Source organism: Echinococcus granulosus (genome assembly GCF_000524195.1).
Source record: "Echinococcus granulosus chromosome Unknown EG_S00019, whole genome shotgun sequence".
NCBI classification, from domain to species: domain Eukaryota; kingdom Metazoa; phylum Platyhelminthes; class Cestoda; order Cyclophyllidea; family Taeniidae; genus Echinococcus; species Echinococcus granulosus.
This window is the reverse complement of record NW_020170399.1, coordinates 669,924-688,418: the sequence shown is the minus strand read 5'-3', so window position 1 is coordinate 688,418 and position 18,495 is coordinate 669,924. Positions and strand designations below refer to the sequence as shown.

The window sequence follows — 18,495 nt, the reverse complement described above, 5'->3', positions numbered from 1 at the left end:
AGTCTTTTAAGAAAATGTTTGTTCTCCTTGGGAAAGCTCACCAGCACAGGTCGGAGACAGTTGAAGAAGAAGCAGTAACGCCCGCGTTCCTCAAGCATCAACCGTCTGATAGTAGCCCTTTCTAGGTCCTCCATTTGACGAATCTTCTCCTCCAGAACCTTTGTGGCGGATTCAGTGCGGACGGCAAGGGAGCTTGTACCGATCCCACTTGTAACTGTGGAGGAGAGCACCCGACCGGAGGTGGGAGCCTCCCCCAGACCTACACCCTGACCGATAGTGCTGCCTCCGCTGCTTTGACGGCTGTGCGGCGTGTTCCCATTCCCCTGTTTGGCCAGCTTGCGTTTCAGCCGATTTGCTTCCGACACTGCTCGTTTCAACTCTCCCCGAGTGCGTTTAGCCTCGCGATTGTGCTCCTTCTCGATCTGAGCAAGCGTCTTCTTCCACTCATCCATGCGACCGGCCAGTGGGTTGACCATGCATGTAATCAACTGACTAGATGGGAATAAATAAAGAAATGGGGTTATGTGTGGAAGAAAAATACCTGACTCATTTTCAGCTAACAACTTACCTGCCCATAGTCTTGACTTTTGTTCCGAGGCGTTTCTGACGCATGCATAAACGCGTGAAATGTGCACCAATCTCCTTACTACCACCGGAGGTTTTCGAAGCTAAATCAGCGAGCCTCTGGATGGCGTCTAGGAAAGCATTTGTTGCATGAACAGTCGCTCTGAAAAATATTTACTAATAAACACAAACCTTAATGCCGTGAATAATTTTCCACCTTTTCCAATGATATCTTCCCATATCGGACCGCCGCTCTACGGGAAAAATCGCACAAATACCTGTAAACTACCTTAACTTCCGCCAAAAGACTTAAATACAAGCAGTCTAAGTCCCGGAAATTCTGAAGACTAGCAGTTTCCATGACCAAGTTTAGCCTATATCTTATTCACGGACAAGTGCGTGCAGAGACGCTAGAACCATTCCCGCCTACGCCAATATCAAAAGGGTACTCCGCCTGCTGCCTGCAAGGTTAATCCCTAGGTTTGATTCAATAAAACAAACCAAACAATTGCAAATTTAAATCGTTTAAAAAAGACTGTTTAAGAAGAAATTGGATGCTGCTTTAAATGTTATAACTTTAGACAGGAAATAAAATTGTCTGCATGCGTATCGGCATCCTCGTGATTTTAATTTCAGAAGGTGATAGAGAATTAAAAGATTATCACACTTGTAACCAACAAGAACATTTAATTAACTTTACAAGCACTCTAGCCATTGCTTCCGTAGAACAGCCTTCAAAGCCTTCTGTGAATGACTCATTATTTGTGTACATAAGAGCTGAAGGCCCAAAGGAGCAATCGGGAGAATATTGAGCAAAACATGATTAACAACTGTGAGCCCGAATAGGCCATGCAATTAACGATTTAGCCATAATGATCAGCACATCACTACAATAACACGAGTCTATCTTTGTGAAAAGTGTTATAGATCTGTGTATCCATTAGGAAGTATTTTTCACTAGGGAGATACTGTTCAAAACGGCTAACATAAGTGAACACCTTTTATTATGGACTGCAAAATTCGAGAACGAGCAGGTTTAAATTGATTTTATATAATATTTTGATATTTACCTTAAAATGCAAAATACTAGCGCTGAAAATTTCTACTATTTCAATTTCACTGAATGAGGGAAAGTAATGACTTGTAAGCGAAGCACTAGATTGTGTCCGCGTATATTTTACTTCATCTTTTTAGCCATCCGAGACTTCCATTAAGAAGAAGGAAAGCATAATAGTTGGAGAGAATTGAAATGGACATGCAGTAGAGCTTGGGGTTGGCAATATGGCCTGGACGCCAGCCTACCTGGAGAAGGTTAGATAGCAGAGCACCTAAGTAGCCCCTTTACCAAAACCCAGAGTTAAGCAAACAGCCAATGCACCGCACAGCCCCTCTCCTTTTTTGAGCGTCGTCTTCGGTGCTGCCCAGGTCATTCTCCCACGTTAGCCGCCACAACGTAATCGGTGCTGTAAGGAAACACCCACCAGCCAACCATGCTATTCACCGAATTTTCATGCAACTAGAGCAAGATCTAACCCCAACGTCACTAATTCCACTTGACAATTTCACTGATCCGAAGTTTCGTCCTGTGTGGGAAATTGATTCGGGGATGGGGAAATGTGCAGACCACCACACGAATCCATAGCTAGTCGTAGGAACACTGACCCAAAAGCGGTCGTGTAAAAAAGGATGAAATCGAGCACAATTCCGTGGGGGTATGGCTCTGTTTCTCTTTTGTTTTGCCACGTTGCTTTCAATTCCGAGCTGCCCAAATGGTAGAAAAGTGGGGGTTGGGAGTATAGCCAGTTCATGTTATCGATATCTACCTGCTAATTCTAGAGAGATCCGTAACGAGCTCTTCCAGATGCTTCACAATTATTGTCGCTTCCGTTATCAGCAGTTTTTCCGTAGATCATGAGACCGGGATAAATGCCAAAAATTGGTGCCATTTTCAGACCTTATGTTATGGGTTGCCGCCGATTCTCTCATTTGAAGCATATGCACTTCTTCTGTCCATCTGAGGTTTACCACCCAGCGGTAGGGGTCAAGACGGATGTCCGTTAAGATTGGGTTAGCTTTCCGCTGCCACCAGTGTAGCACCCTGAGGCTTTTCTGACAAAAAAGGAGACAGAATACTCTGGCAGAATGTGTATTATTGGCGTACATTGGGGCTTGAGGCAACAGGCGTAGCTTGAAGGCCATCCAACTTCGCATAGGTACAATGGCGGAGCACCTAAGTGGTCCCTTTACCAAAACTGAGACTTAAGCAAACACATAGAGTATTGTAATCGTGTCCATAAAACCAGTTGCTGTTTACCGTCATTCATCGTGAGCCCTTCAACTACATGCATAAGATAAGAATTTTACTGCACCAATATTATGGTGCTGAAACCCACTGTGCCTACATGTAACTCCTTTCTACCTGTCAATGTGGCCGAAGCGCGTTTTTGTTCAACCATTTGCATAATCTGCTGATCCCCTTTCCACGTATCTAACTGTAAATTCATAATCATGAACAGGAGACTACACTACTTTTCTGAGTCCATGACAGTGATACGTGTTTGAGTGTACATACCTTATGGCTGAGAGGCTGTCATTTTCCGTCGACCCTTTGGCGGAGCGAACGGCTTAACCCTTAAGGAGGAAACAAACTTTGGTACTCTTTCAATTTCCACAACTTGCAAACCCCATATCACTGTTTCAATGAAAGGTGTCGTCCTCTATGCCCTCTCCTCATTCCAAGAGTACAAAACGAGGGGTGGAAACGCAAGACTCAGAACCCATTCTCATTCCCAGTGACTCAACTTTATTTTTGATGAGGCTCTTGTTTTGGTTTGAAAAGCAAACCGAAGCGATTGAGAGGGTTTCATTTTTATGTCCAAAGCAAGTGAACCTCTTAATCTGTCACTCTTCCCTACCTTCGCGTTTATATTCATAGTAATAGAGCAGATAATAAAATCAGAACTTGCGACAAAGTGCAGCCATGGTTACAGCTACTGCACATTGTCTAACCAACTCTCCGCCAATCGTGAACCGGGTAAGGGGGTTTTAAAGCACCAGCGGGAGAGGTGCGATCGCATCTTGGATTTACCAGGAGACGAAGTGAAAAGGTCATGCCAGCATCCTCAAGCGGCAGCGAAGGTGACCACGAGAATCGTGCGAGGGAGGCAGAGAGGGAAAGAGAGGAGAAGCAGGACAGACCGGTGGCGAACGGTGACGTCGTCATAACTCAACCCAGCGATCGTCAACTCAGAGACTGGCACGATGACCTCTGCTCCTGCCATAAGGACATCGGAAACTGTGAGTTCTTGATAATACGATGCTTTCAATTCCTTCTCTCAGATCGCTATCATTGATCCAAATATTCTGATACTCTATCCCTAGAGAGGCAGATCCATTTCCAGCTCTGACATCCAGATAAGTGATAGTTGAGCAAATTTACAAGAGTTCATGTTTTGCTACTTAAAAAATCAAATTCAAATTTTCTTCTTATGAAGACACACGAATTAGGCAGTCGGTAAAAGTGACGCTGGAGGTGGATTAAATACCTTCTACCACCCATTTTCACTGTCCAAATCAAAATTGGCGATTTGTCACTCAGGTTTTCTCGTCGCCTTCTGCCCACTCTGCGCGGCGGCCTACGAGTTTCATGAGCACAATGAGAATCCTTTCCTGGGTTTCTGTTTTACCGCTCCCCTAATGGCTCTGGTAGCCCAATACCGTCTCAAGAATGGCATTATGGTAAGTGTCTGCCATTGCCGTTTATCACCTAATTCATCTCATTCATTGTATTGCACAACTGTGTCTAAGGTCCGGTTCAAATATCTAAGGGATTTTTAACACCTAAACGCCGAAGCACCAGCATTTCATAGGGGTTGATCTCGGAGATTGAAGTTTTCAAGGAGTGAGTGAATTAAGATGCGTATTTCATTTCTTACAGGGAAGCCTGTGCACAGATTGTCTGGCCACCTATTTCTGTGGATGCTGCATGCTGTGTCGTCTTCACCGAGATTTCAGACACTCGTCAATTTAACGCCCCATTGACCAAGACTTCGTCAGAGCTATTGTCTTTGTTTAGTTCCAGACTGCATTGACTGACAGAACAGGTATGTGGACAGCGAAACAACCTATTTTAGCCAATGTCTTCACCCTTGCATTGAGAAGAGCCATTTTTGCACACAATTTGCTGATATTTTGCAGTTTACAACATGTGGGTCCTCACTCCTGGGCTTAGTGAATTCCCTAGGACATAGTAGAAGTGATTCCAATTTTTGTGAGCACATACGAAACTACCTAGTAACTTGGGAAGGGATGGGCCACCAATACCCGAGGCATTTGGGATTTCTGTAAGCGGGCTCAATACGCACAGACCGATAGGCGGATTCAAAGTTTGCTAGTCTTGGTGGCTTGTTGTCAGCTCAGCAAATGTACGAATGCATACCTGCATTTGGTAAAGCTGCAATTTTAACCCATCATCAAAGTTAATTTCTCGCATGAATGACTGACTTCAAAAGAGGAATAAAGAGACGTCCATAAATTAGCAAGAAGCTAAGGAAAATGCGGCGCAAAGCAAAAAAGATCAGATTTGATTGCGTGTACGGGTGCGTAAGCTAATTCCACCGATATCGCCGAGCTAGTCCGCGTTGGCCGAGTCGCGAGTAAGGGCGTCTACGACGCCGGTCCTAAAGGGACCGTCTTTTTTGGCCGCCTCAGCAGTCTGCTCCTCCTGATTACCATCGCTGTCGCCTTCGGTAGCCATAAAGTCGCGATGGAGGCGGCAGAGATGGCATTGCCAGCAGAAAATCGAAAGCAGACAGTCCTTCCACATGGTACCCTACAAAGCACCAATTTCTTAGGTACTACCATATTCTACAGTGGCGCATGAGCGCTGGGCGTACATTATCCCAAAAGGCCCATCAAGAACCGCAGTCTTGACTTCAAACCTTATTTAACTGCAGACGCTCAGCCCTTGAAGATCCATGTTAGAGTTTTATGCGAGTGCATCAAGGGCAGAATACTCTGCATAATATTTCTGAAGTCACTGGCTTCTTTTTGCCATCTGCCGAAGCATTTGACACACCTTGGATAAGTCCTTGAACAAAGCCTTCAAGGTAGGGCCATAAAGTGCTTGAGACATGAGTGGAACAGAGGTGGGGGGGGGGGGTGGTGACAAAACTAATCACTGCCTAGGGTTGATCGCAGGGAAACTAATGTTGAGTTGTCCGTTTCATGTGCTTAAGAATGATTATCAAGCACTTGTCGGCACTGTTGTGAAGAAATGGAATCCAGCTATTACATGGCTTCACTGCACAACCTCCATTTCTACCGCAGTGAGCTGTAAACTTAGTTAGTCAGGCTCGAGGGCAAGACAAATAATACGCCAAAACGTGGAAAAAGGTCTGTTTGTGAATGCGAACTTTGAATTATATTTTGTAAACGAATGCCGACTTTATGCAAAAGGCGGAGAGCTTACTAGTTCACACACTATGGAACTGCACCGTGTGAAGTCGCTGCGCCTTTTATCTTCCTAGGTAGCTCGAAACACATGAATCTTGGAATATTGTCATTTTTTTGGTCAACTAGTGTAGCTGACAATGCAATTTGGAGGAGGAGCACAAAGTAGACTTGTTTTTAAAGTCCAAACCTTGGATATTTGTAGCTCCTAGTTATTAATTGAGTCGCTGTGTAATTGTATCTCACTATTTGAGTACCAAATTCCTTATTCTTTACAGTAGCTATACCTTTGTAGAAGACCTTTCCTAGGTAGAGAAACAAATGAAGTGAACTTCTGGTAAAGTAATGAAAGCCTAAACTCAGTTGCGAAAAATTTGAAGCACTTTACAGAACTGTGGCTATTAGCCACCCAGAGGTGTGAAAAAAGACAAAAAATTTTGTTGTTGTTAGCTGCAATGAATCACCCACCCGAATGCGATGCTTTGTGCGATACTTGGTCGTCAATGGAAGCAGACTCATGCAAAGGCAGAGTGGAGTGCCGCAGCCTTCGCCGTGGATTTCGTACTCGTGGCAAGTCATGCAACACGGAAAGAAGGTGGTCAAAGCACCTAAGTAGGGAAAGAGGGGAAATTATTACTTAGTTTCGTGATGAAGTTTAAATTGTGGCCTTCCAGGAAGAGCTGATATTTAAATTTGAGGTTCCGCCATATGAATCACCAGAAAGTGCTCTTAACATTAGGAGTCTCCAACCTATAAATTGCTTTGTAATGCGAATCCAACACGATTTTTTCCATTCGTGCATAAGGCTGTAAAGTCTTCCACAATTGGGGTTGCCTTAGAAAATATTTTTTACTTAACCTTGATCTAGCTTAGAAGTTATTTAAGAATTTGACTATAAAATGAGTGGTGGACGCAGTTCATTTATTAAGATCAGCAAACTTCTTATTTGCATTCCTTCTTTGTAAACTTAAACAGTTTTGTAGTGGCGGCATTCGTGACCCGTTCTTACTAGCTTTGCTCCTGCCATCTAGAAGATGTAAGTACTCGTCCCATCTTTTTGGATCTCTTCCGTGCTAGGAGTCGCCACTGAGAACTGGGTGTCTACGAAAGTTCAGTTTTAACCACGTCATGAGCTTTTACCTGATAACAATGTCCTAGATCATATAAAGAGTGTGTATTCCAAGGTTCAAATATTCAACGTGGACTCCACCACCTTATCGTTTACTTGAAATACACACAAAATGCTTTTTTGAGATTTTTTATGAATTGAAATACCTGACATTGACGCATTGGGTTGCCATGCCAACCCATGCTCCATTGTTTTCCTACTCATATTCAACTGGTCTATTGTACTGAAGTCACTATGGCAGCAGGTTGATAAACTCAGTATTCTTTCCCCCCATTCTTTTCAAACTTAAAGCCACTGCTGCGATGGCGATACTTAAAAGGTTGTATTTCCAGTTGACTTTGGTCTTTTCGAATTCCCACCGATAAACACCCTCCCCCCCCCCCAGTGACACGTCCCGTGATTTTAGTCAGGTGGATTTGAGGCAGACAACAATTTTCCATTTGTACTGCTAAATGCTGTCACAAGAACTGTGTAATGCGACTTAGTTGATAAGACAGTTTCAAAGTCCATTTACCGTAGACAGTGGTTAGTCGACAGCATCGAGTAGACGTATGAACATCGGTATACGTCATTTGATTTTTGAGATCTGGCTACGTTTTAATGGCATTTAATGAGACCCAAAATAAGTATGCTTGGCAATCCACCATTTTCCAGCCATTTTGATTTGCGGAATAAGAAATTGCACCGTTCCAATGAAAACCACCAAAACCATAACATGGTTTTACCCAAAAACAACTTTAACGGTGCCTTGGTGAGACTTTATCATTCATTACTTGATTTTAATATTTATGTTCGCAGAAAATCTCTACAGAAAAATGAAGTGACCTATTACTACTGGATAAAGGTACCTCGTTTAGTAGACGGTTTAAATTTTATTTCAATCCGGAAATTGTAAAATTAGGGAAGTCTGATGTATTGTGCATGCAAAGGTGATAATTCAAGGTGTACGGATAAACATTAGCCTTAACTCGGCCATAATATGTGCATGCCCCCTTCCTGGGTTTGACCTAGGCTGGGTCAAATCATTGTACATCCTAACTTCCAAAAGTAGAGATACGTCATTTACGTTCCACTTAAAAAGACCCAGAAATGTCAAAACTGTTGGCACTGATGTAGTAACTTGCTCAAATAAATTGAAAGAAATACGGCTGCTAAAAATGACAATTTGTAGCGGTCGATCATATTAATAAATCTAAAAGAAGGATTATTTTGGTAGGGCAGCACTGCGCTCGGCCGAAGGCATATGTGGAGCCTATCTCACCTCAGATCATCATACTTTCCAGTTTACTCGATGCCCCAAGGCGATGTAAATCTTCCAGGACCCTTTTGTCCCCAAGTTTGTTCAATTTAGGCATATCTATGGGCTAACTCCTCAAGTAGATCTGATTTGTTTCCAAGTTAAGCACATTTCATATTTTGTAAAAACAAAATTATCCAAAATCACTTAAAACTACTGTTTATATCAAGTATTACCTAAAATGTATCTTCTATACTCTTGTAAACCACTTAATCAGCTTACAGTGTGACTTATCATGGCAGCAGTTGCAGAGTCCGTCAATCCAGTCGCGTTCTCCGTTGATCGCGCCTTCCGAGGGGATAGAAGGGGGAAAGAGTTCCGTGGAGACCACATCTGCGTCGTTTATATGAGCTGTTGATGGTGGTGAGTTGGTGTCCCCACGACTCGCATATTCATGGGTTGTGTTTGACACTTTGTCAGCGAAGGCTGTCAACCGAGGCAGGTTGTAGGACTGTCTGGGCATGGCACTGCTTGAGCTTTTTTCTATCGTAGTAAATTCTGAACACCCACTTTATACACTGTGGGTGTGTGTGTGTGTGTATGCGTGCGAGTGAGAGGGTGAGTGGATGATTGGACCCCATGTTTGGTGCAAACCGATACCTCTCTGAGTCGAATGCAGAATCGTACACCCTAGATAGGAGACAGTCCTCTGCGTCCACTTTGGTACGATCCGTTTCCTCGTTCGAGGAGGTTGTGTGTCAGTGCTGGCACGAGATCGAGGTCAAGAAAGAAGGCGCCAAAGGACTTCATGTTGTGCATGTGGGTGGTGCGTGCGTGCACATTTGTGTGCGATGAATCTGTGCCTACGGAAATGCCGAAATTCGGCCCTGTAGTCAAACTAATTGTAACGAATTTATTTTATCATATTGTGGCGACCTAGTCCTTCTCCGCTATCTTGTAGGATTACATTTCTGGTAAGGGCATTATTATTAATTGGGGAGGCGTTAACCGAGCTAGCATAAGCAGACGCTGAACCATCAAGATAAAAATACTCAAAATTTTCGAAGACTAACGGGTTTGGACAGCTAAAGGTATGATGGAAACAAAAGCATTTATTAAGATAGTGCTGTTAGGGTGTTTCCAAAGCCTTCCGGGTGTGCTTTGACTTTACGGACCTAAACAAGAGTGCTGTGTTTACCCTGTTACGATTTTCAGTAACAAATGCTAAATATGCCAATCAACTCCAAAATCGCTCCCATTAACAGGACTTTGAGATTCGCCAACTCCATAGACCTCTAGCAAATAAAAAAAGAGCTCTTGAAAGCCATGAGCTGAATGGTAACAAAAATGCTTGTAGAAAGGTTTGTAAAACAATGGGAGAATCCGGTGTCAATTGGTATGCCAGTCATTGAGGTTCGCATGGGTCAGAATTTTTTGCTAAAAGCTCATTAATGCGTGCGATTTGCCACCGTGGCAATGCTAGTCACATCGGCATAATCAGTTCTCATCAGAAGGCCGTTGACGAAAATCCTTCAACGAAATTGTCACTTCATCCTAGCGGTAAAGATGAGTGTAGTACTTAGATTGGCTGTTTAACTCGTCGTCTTGGTTTTAAGGGTACTAAAAACTCCGCCTTTGAACTTTTGCCGGGCGGCATGACCTCCAGGTCGTACTAGTGGCCCCCATGACCCTCTGTACGTTGGCAGTACACATTCTGACCTAGTACTTTGTTTTCTTAGTATTTCAGAGATGATCCGGTGCAGTGTGATAAGCTGACAATTTTCCGTCTTCTTTGACGCCTTAGTAACATATCCAAAATATTCGCCTTTCAATTAATACATTATTTTGAAACCTGACCTGTTCACAATTTGTTACCGTTTGTAAAATATACTAAAATGGTAAATATCTGTGAGATGGCGAACATGTGGAAGTAAAACTTATTAAATTGCAAATCATATCTTCTACTTCAAACTTGGCCTTATCAATGCTAATATGTGATGTAGGAATCAGTCTAGTCAATGTGCACAATTATTTCGTCTATTCACAAGAACCCCAAAGGTGGATTTATGCTATAAAATTTAGATACTTTTTGTTTGCATTTCTTGCAATTATTTATTACCAATTTTGGACAATTCTTTTTGAGGCTGTCGCTGCCATAGGAACCTAGCTGAGGAATATTTATGGCACTTTGTATTTCTCTGTCAGCATTCATTTTACTTAGAATAATTAAGTAGTGCTACAGTACACCTAAAATTTTGTCCAAATGAAGTGGGGATGTACCTAGCTCATGGCCTACTACCAATTCAAAACGGCCCGTAAATACCATGCAGTAAATAATAGGCAAACTACTTGGAAAACGAACGTCTAGAAATGCGAGAATCCTGTGGTGGTCTGCTTGTCAGCCAGTGTGGTTAACTTGTAAAAATAAGATATAATAATATCTTCATGTGTCAATTTCGTTTGCTGAAGACCCATTAACGTGTGGAGTTTATCGTTGTGGCGATGCCAGTTAATTCGGTTCATTTGAGTTTTAACGGTATGTTGTTAGCGCAGAATCTTCACGAATTTCCTATCACCCTTTTTTTACTTAAGTGGGTTAAGTAGCATTGTATTTATGCGAAAATGGCTTTTGCCCTGATCTTGTAAAATGAATTACTTAAAGGGAAATAGAAGAAAATTCGGTAACGAGTTTTACATAAACTCTGTTTGTAACACTTTGTGAATAATTACTACTCCAATTGACTCTTAGGAAGGGTATGAGCAGCATTTGCAGCTGGCTAAATCTGACTCTAAGGCCCACTTGCCATTTTAACGGAGATTTAACTGCGTTGAGCAAGTGACTTCAGCCCAGCAAATACACATAATAGCCATCGGTACATCCATAATTTCGCCCCAGGAGGTAACTAAAATTGCCTGATTTACTTCATAGCCTATGCTTCTCTCTTGGGGTGGTTTATTAATATTTATTTATGCTACATTTGTTTCTTCCAAAGGGAAAAATCTTTAAAAAATATTAGACAATTTTCCAGTACTTTAGCTATAATAAACCCTCAGTAAAGCCTGGAGGTTAGTGGCATAAGTAAATGTATTTCAGTCATTTATGCTTATCGTGTTTGATGATGATGTCATGACAGTTACATTTTGACTTTGAATAATCCTGATTGCCCTTATGAGGATGAATTCGAAATTCACATAAGTTGATACACACGATTTTGTGATTGGTTCACTCAGATTTTCTAAGATGTTACATTTAATTGCGTAAGAAATAGCAGGGTGTTCATTAATTAAAGATGGGATCAGGAGATGAAATATTTCTTGCATCTGATTTCCAACATTATTGAAATATCTCCTACCTAGATGTCATATGCACAAATAATTAAAGTTGTAAAATCTCTTAATGAATACAAAAACATGTATAAAAGCCTTAGATTCTTCTAAGGAGCTAAAATGGTTTGAAGGTTATCGTGTCGGAAATCTTCTCACGCACGCTCTGCTGTGCCATCTCGCCGGTGTTCGCGTCTCATTGCAGCGCTTTGCCTTTGTCACCTCGATGTTAATTAGAAATGGGGTATTTTAGGGCGGTATACTCTTTTTTCTTAGCCTCTATCGCGCACGGAATACAAAGGAGGCAGGCAGGGGATAAGCAAACGGTCAGTGTGAAAAGGTTGCGAGCGGAAACGCAGTTTATCGTCTTAAGTAATTTCACCGATATGGTAAAAGGCGGTGCTTATCACTTTGTCGAGGTTAAAGGATGCTGCAGTGATAAAATGCATCACTTACTGATTAAACCCAAACACCGCGGCTTATAAAACACTAGACGTGCGAATATGCAACCAAGATTTAGATGTTTAACTTGATTAACAAAAGTCATTTTATTCATGCTGTAGCAGAAGTAATTGGTTTTACGTATGAAACCTTTGACAACATTGTTCTTGCTCTCCGAGACTTCCTTAAGGGCAGAATATGCACTATCGACGTACGGAAGGGATAAGGTCCTACTGGCATAACCCGGAGGCCATGTTGCCCAGCTGAGGTACAATCACGGAGACTTGAGTGCCCATGAAAACAAAGCGAAACATTCAACAAACAATCTAGGTATTGCATTGTCCCCTCTCCTTTTTGGGTGTCGTCTTCGGTTCTCCCTTGATCACCACCCTACGTCAGTCATCACAACGTAGTCGGTGCTGTAAGAAAAGTATCTACGAACCGATCGCCCCAGTCTTCGAAATTGCGTGCAATTGAGAAGATATCCGACTGCAACGTCACTAATTTCTCTTGGCAATTCCACTGGATTCGGAGTGTTGCCCTATTTGTGAGCTATGCTGGGGAAGGGCAAGCGTGTATATCTATTGCTAGTCGTCAGAGTAGTAACTTAAATAAGGGACGATGTTTAAAATCGTCCCATGGAGATAAGGTCTCGCGTCCATTGTTCCTTGCCACTTTGCTCCTACTTCGGTGTTGCTCAGCCATATCTATGTGAATTTTGTCCAACTAGTAGGGTAGTAAAGGAGGTACCGCGTTTTCACAGATTTGATATTCTCCTACGGGTACCGTAGACATTTACGTGACGAGCTTTTTAAGATGATTCTTGGTTGGTGCAGCTTCAATTGGTAACAGCATTCCTGCAGAACAGGGGATTAGGGTAGTTAACGATGGTAGACATCATCAATCATCCCACAACCTTCTCTCTTCAAAACGATTGATATATGAGGCGGATTTTTAATGCAAATTACTGCTAGAGCTAATTATCTCATCCAAAAAGTATCACTTCAGGCATTAACACTTTATTATTCAATGGGAAGTACAATGGAATGGGAAAAGAGCGAATATGTTCGGTTCAGGTTAAATAGTATGTACGCATTCCCCTTTGGGGAGATAAGCAAAATCAACTCTTACTAGGACTTTTAATATCACTCTCTGTTCCTGATTTAAGTATATGCCCAAAGCAATCTCTGAGAGATCACATTAACCACTCATCCAAAGGTGTTGTCGAGTAGCGAGTCCATCGACAGAGTCTTAGACTTCCCTGGGACATTATGCCTTGTTAGACTAAGAGATTTGGGGCTCAGTAGGCAATAAAATCAGACTACTTCGAGTCTGCCTCTTCCTCCGCTTATGGTGATGAAGGGGGAAATAAATTGTAGAAATTAAAGTTGTGAACGAATTTTTATGTTATTAATTAAAGGCAGGGCATATTATGCGAATGCAATGAACACCACGTGGGCTAGGACATGGAGTTGCCAAGACTGTACGGAGTCAGATGAAAAGATTATCGCAGGAGTTAGAGCCAATGTGGAGGGGATGTGTGCACAAACGCATCTTGCGGTGACTTTGATCACTTACACCACGCCTCCTCCTCCACCTTCTCCACCTCCTCATCCCACCCAGCCTTACAAATCAAATTTAATTAACTGATCGCGCTTAAGGCCCGCCTGGTCGCTTGCTTACCTGCCCACCCGCCTGTACACCCGAGAAATGGGGAGAGGCAACCAGGGAAGGGACGCGCGAGATCGCATCTCCGAGAGGGAGGGGGAGGGAGCGTTGCAGAAAAACGTTCTCTCCACTTTGATGCCGCTTAAGATTTCTCTCCGACGGCGTGTTATCGGTAGAAAATTAGAAGTTGGCAATTTACCCGCATGCAAGACAGTAGGAGCTGCTGCAGCAGCAGCAGCAGCAGTAACGGTGGCGTCACTGTCCAGGGCTATCTCTTATGAAGTGAGATAAAACTTCTACCGACCTTACTTATCAAGGACAACTGCCTGTTCGGGCCATCTTCGATTTCTGCAACTCAGGTCCTACTATCGTTTTTCCGCTATACAAATGGTTGCTTCGCCATCTAGAGGGGAGGGATAAGAGGAAGTCGAGGGGAGTAGGGTGGGAGATGAGAATAGATGTTATAATTATATCCTCAGAAAACGGAAGCCCACTGGTGTTCCGGTCGTTTAGGAGTTAACTTAATCTCCCTCATTTACGTAGAAGCCCTTTTTCAAGCGTTTGAGACGACTCACGCTACACTTGACTTGGATAGTTGATGGTATTTACAGTCTCTACTGGCGCCGTGAAAATCGGGGGCAAACAATACGGACCGATCTTTGTGTGCATGCCTAATGGCATTTCGATGAAGGAAGTTATCAAGATTTTTTGCTGACTCCTCTCCCCTCTCCATCCCTCTTCTCGCTCCTCCCCCTCGGAGCAAACATTGCATTCCACTTGGCTACTCTCTCGCCCTCCATTAGGGTTCGCAACAACCGAATAATAGTACCTACTTGGTTAGTGTTGATTATTTCCTCCTGTAGACGAATCAACGAACTGCCCAAATTGAAAGTAAATATAAAAAATTGGCAGGTATCAGTCCTCATGAAAATGGATCACTTTGTCCTTACTTACTTCGCCTTAGTTTTATTTCTTTATGAGAAACGGCAGTAGATTACTAAAGTTTGAGTACATTCAAATAACAATATGGCAGTCAGTGGTATCTCTAACACCTAAGTCATTTAGTGGCTCTTGACAACAACACCACAAATGTTAAATTACTATGTCAGCTATGGAGTCGACTAAAGTAGCGTTTACAAGGTGGAGGAAGAGAGAAAGAATGCACCATCTCCCGAGGTCCACTGTCACAGAGGGCGCATACAATAAGCATAAATGGCCCACTGGCCCCCTCCCCAGCCTCACGTAGTTGGTGTGCTGGGACATTATTCGGCCAGCAATTACTTTCTCACAGGTAGTAGGCAAGCTCTGGCGCCAGTGATGCCCCGTAGGGTATGGCTAATTGCACAGATTCGGGGAAAGAAAGCAATCAAGATTATGACCTTGCTGCCTCCTCGTCCTCCTCCTCCTCCTCCCCTCCCTCCACCCCTTCCTCCTCTCTCTTCAACTAGGAGAACGCGCCTAATTCCCTGGGCAAACAAACGCGTTTTAGGAAGAGCTATATGTGCACACACACACACACTCGCGCACCCCCAACAGGTGTGTGGGAGAAAGGGGAGGAGAGGAGGGCAGGAATGAGGAAGGGTGGAAGGTGAGGACGTTGGCGACGTAAGGGGCATCATTTGCAGAAAATGTGAGAGTCAGATGCTATCAACGCCTTGTGCTGCTCGAAGGCACTTAGGCGGCTATTTGCTGCTGCATGGTGCTTTTTGCGGGATCTCTCCCTGTGCTGGGTGAATTGTTCCCAGCAATGGCTACGCGGATGAGTGCGAGGGTTTGCATTCGCGTCGTCCTCTCTGTCACCCAGCGGCCACCTCGATTGCTAGCACTGCCACAAGAAATTCTTGCCGTTCCGATAGTAGTCTGTTGAATAAAGTGATCAGCAAATTCAACTCAGAGCTGAATGTGCAAGTGACACTCCGGGGCTAAGCCACGCTAGAATTACATCTAACCACAAATCCTCCAAATCCATTCATGTTTGTTGGGATTTTGGAGTGACATATGCCGTCAAATGTAAACTTTTGGCGTCGTCAGAAAGAGCATCCAGTTTGTACTTAAAGTCCACTCACGGTGGAGACCACATGCCCTTTGGGTCATCCATAATCACAAGGGTTTGAAGTGCCATCGTTATCATTACTAGGTCACATTGGTACAGTAAAAAAGTTTTTCATTGTAAAAGTAGCTTTAGGGACCCCTATTGCTTAAATGAAGAGGACTAAATCCTTGTTTTAATAGTCAGGTACTATAATTACGATTTGTATTTTTTAAAAAGGAAGACCTTTCAGCATCAAAAAGGCTTACTTATGAATTGTATCCTGCGGAGATAACGTGTACCAAGTAATTTGTTGGCAGGGTACGTTTTGACATGCTTAATCACATCTGAGTATTCAATATGCAAAGGCGCTTCAGGATCCGCTGAGAGATTTACAGAGGATTTGGCACCACGATTGTCTTTCTCTTGTTCAAGCTCAAAACAAAAGCTTTGGCATACTGTGAATGCCAATTTCTAATTGCCTATTTTCACTCCCAATATCATAGTACTGCGGACATCGAGAGGCTCAAAGCCTTGGACCAGTTAAACCGTGTGCTAGGGGAGACCCTCGAGCAGCTGTGATAGCTTTGTATTCAGTAGGCTGGTAGTCTGTAACAGTCATACATCAAAAAGGGACGTGACAAAATCTGGCATCGTAGCGTTTGCTACATTCACCACAGTTTTCTGAGGGCCTTAGGTTTTTCTGATCAAGCTGCAGCTTCACTCTTGAGGCTACTAGTCTCCGCAACTGGTGTAGAATTCGCATCAGACACCAAAGTACCCCGTCCAGTGCTTGATTCAGGAGGTAAGTAGTACACAAGATAATCAAAATGTCTTTGGTGGCAGGACGTTTCTCTACACTCAAAAGTTGGCATGTGAGAGTGGCTGCATTCTTGGTTGCAATTTCTCTCTATGATCTCAAACAATTCTTACAATAGTGCACACTCAGCAGACTTCTACAGAATTTCAACCAAGTTTGCCTGTCCTGAGAGCACGACTTTGGAAAGGCTGGCCTGGACTGCTTCAGGAAACTATACGCAACATATTCTATTTTTGTGACAATTTTCACGAGTTAACCGCAGTTTGGAATAATCTCTTAGCAGTCCTAATGAATTAAAAGTTTTGGACACCATTAGAAAATATCTGTGACCGAGACTTTTCAACCACGTTCCCACCTCCTGTGGTATGAATTCCGTCCCACTGTCCATTACTAGTGCATATGGCACTCCTCGGCTGAATGGTTTCTAGAATAATTTTAGAAAAGACTCTTCAGTAGGTAATTATATCTCTGACTAGACTAGGAGGTAAGGAGGAATAATGAATCAATCTCTGAAATGCGGTAGTCCAACACGTGTTACCAGAAGTTCCTCATGAAGTTTCTGGGATTATGTGAACCCTTGTACATCTTGTGTGGCAGGAAGTAGATCATCTCGTAGAATTAGTTATTGTTGTTTAAGGAGGCCAACAGTGATATTTACCTGTTCGGTGGTAGCAGCTAGGGTGCGGAGTAAACCTAGCCCTCTAGTATTGAGTCTTCATTTCATCAGATGTCTTGGAGTAACCATGCAATTAACTGAGAAGTCTTGATTGAAGATTAATGAAATTTTAAGATGTAACTATTGGTCATTTTCAAACACTCCTAACTAGTGATCGGAAAGCCGTAGTTAATTATCAAAACTTGACGATTACTCGAATTGAGGTAAGAGAGAGCTAGAAGATGCGAGGGGCCATAAGTCATATATAAGTGTTCTATGATACCTTTCATAGAATGGTCAGAGAGTTTGTTATTTTAGGGACGCATGCACTGTATTGGGGCAGTATTCTGAACAGGGACACTAGAGGCTTTAACTCTGGAATCCTTCTCTTAGGTCCTCTAATCATGATTACGACTGATTAGTGGCGAGCGCAGGCCCTCAATGTCGGTGCCCGTACACACGTGGTGCACAACAGCTATCAAGGAAATAGAGGAGAAGGGGGGATTCAATGCTGTATTTGCCTTTCATTGAGGAATGTCTGCCTAAGTTGTTGGCTAAGCAAATTAGTATGATGTGGTGGGGGTCTCTTCAGCGAATGCGTCTTAGGGATCTCTGTGACACGTGCCATTCCAAAAGCCACAGGTCACACGACGCTTAGATTGTCATGTTGAGGGGCACGAGGTGCTACATCACGATTGATCACACCTTTAAACCACCTCCTCTTTTTGACTTACCAAACCTTCTCTGCCATTTTTTTTGGCATGAAATCACTAGTCCAACTATCAGGGAGGCGATCCCCTTCTGAGTTTTTGGTGTAGGTAGGAAAAATTCATCCTTTCGGCTAGTCTGCTTGAGCCTGGTTTTAAAGCACAAAGCTCCGAATATCCCAAATGCCTTTTCTTTTCTCCACATGAGTCATTGAATTGTCTTCAGGCTCACATGAGGAATTTGATACGGGGGAACCTTTGGAAGGACTGCTTATCTTTGCATAAGTACCTTACTCAATCACTGTGAGAGAGTAACCTGTTTGCTTTTGTAACTCCATTTCCTCTAAGGTAATGATCGCATCTAGAGGGGTTCAAGATGGTCTTAAGTCAACCTTGTGGGTGCATGAAGGATGATGGGAAACTACTTTAAGCTTTCAAATTGAATGACACTATTTGTAAGGCTGTGGAGT

The 18,495-nt window shown here is 43.0% G+C and overlaps 4 protein-coding genes across 4 annotated transcripts in view; 1 reads left to right on the top strand and 3 right to left on the bottom strand. All coding sequences in view use genetic code 11, as the record gives it.

Annotated features, from left to right (window-relative positions):
• Positions 1–925, bottom strand: part of EGR_03610 (Metastasis suppressor protein) — a gene marked incomplete at both ends in the record, with an annotated part of 29,301 nt that extends 28,376 nt beyond the window's left edge. Inside the window, 4 exons of the mRNA XM_024492859.1 lie at positions 42–492; positions 569–727; positions 757–818; positions 854–925. Coding sequence (XP_024352742.1) covers positions 42–492; positions 569–727; positions 757–818; positions 854–925 — 744 coding nt within the window. The remainder of the gene's footprint in view (positions 1–41; positions 493–568; positions 728–756; positions 819–853) is intronic.
• Positions 926–3,674: 2,749 nt separating this feature from the next.
• EGR_03609 (Placenta-specific gene 8 protein) lies at positions 3,675–4,594 on the top strand (the record flags this gene model as incomplete). Its single annotated transcript, XM_024492858.1, has 3 exons — positions 3,675–3,861; positions 4,163–4,302; positions 4,502–4,594. 3 exons carry the CDS (start codon positions 3,675–3,677, stop codon positions 4,592–4,594), a joined length of 420 nt encoding a protein of 139 aa, XP_024352741.1.
• A 600-nt stretch (positions 4,595–5,194) lies between these two features.
• EGR_03608 (Cornifelin) lies at positions 5,195–8,904 on the bottom strand (the record flags this gene model as incomplete). Its single annotated transcript, XM_024492857.1, has 3 exons — positions 5,195–5,395; positions 6,484–6,623; positions 8,664–8,904. 3 exons carry the CDS (start codon positions 8,902–8,904, stop codon positions 5,195–5,197), a joined length of 582 nt encoding a protein of 193 aa, XP_024352740.1.
• Positions 8,905–11,471: 2,567 nt separating this feature from the next.
• On the bottom strand, positions 11,472–12,261 carry EGR_03607 (hypothetical protein; the record flags this gene model as incomplete). Its single annotated transcript, XM_024492856.1, has 2 exons — positions 11,472–11,734; positions 12,162–12,261. 2 exons carry the CDS (start codon positions 12,259–12,261, stop codon positions 11,472–11,474), a joined length of 363 nt encoding a protein of 120 aa, XP_024352739.1.
• Positions 12,262–18,495: the final 6,234 nt, after the last annotated feature.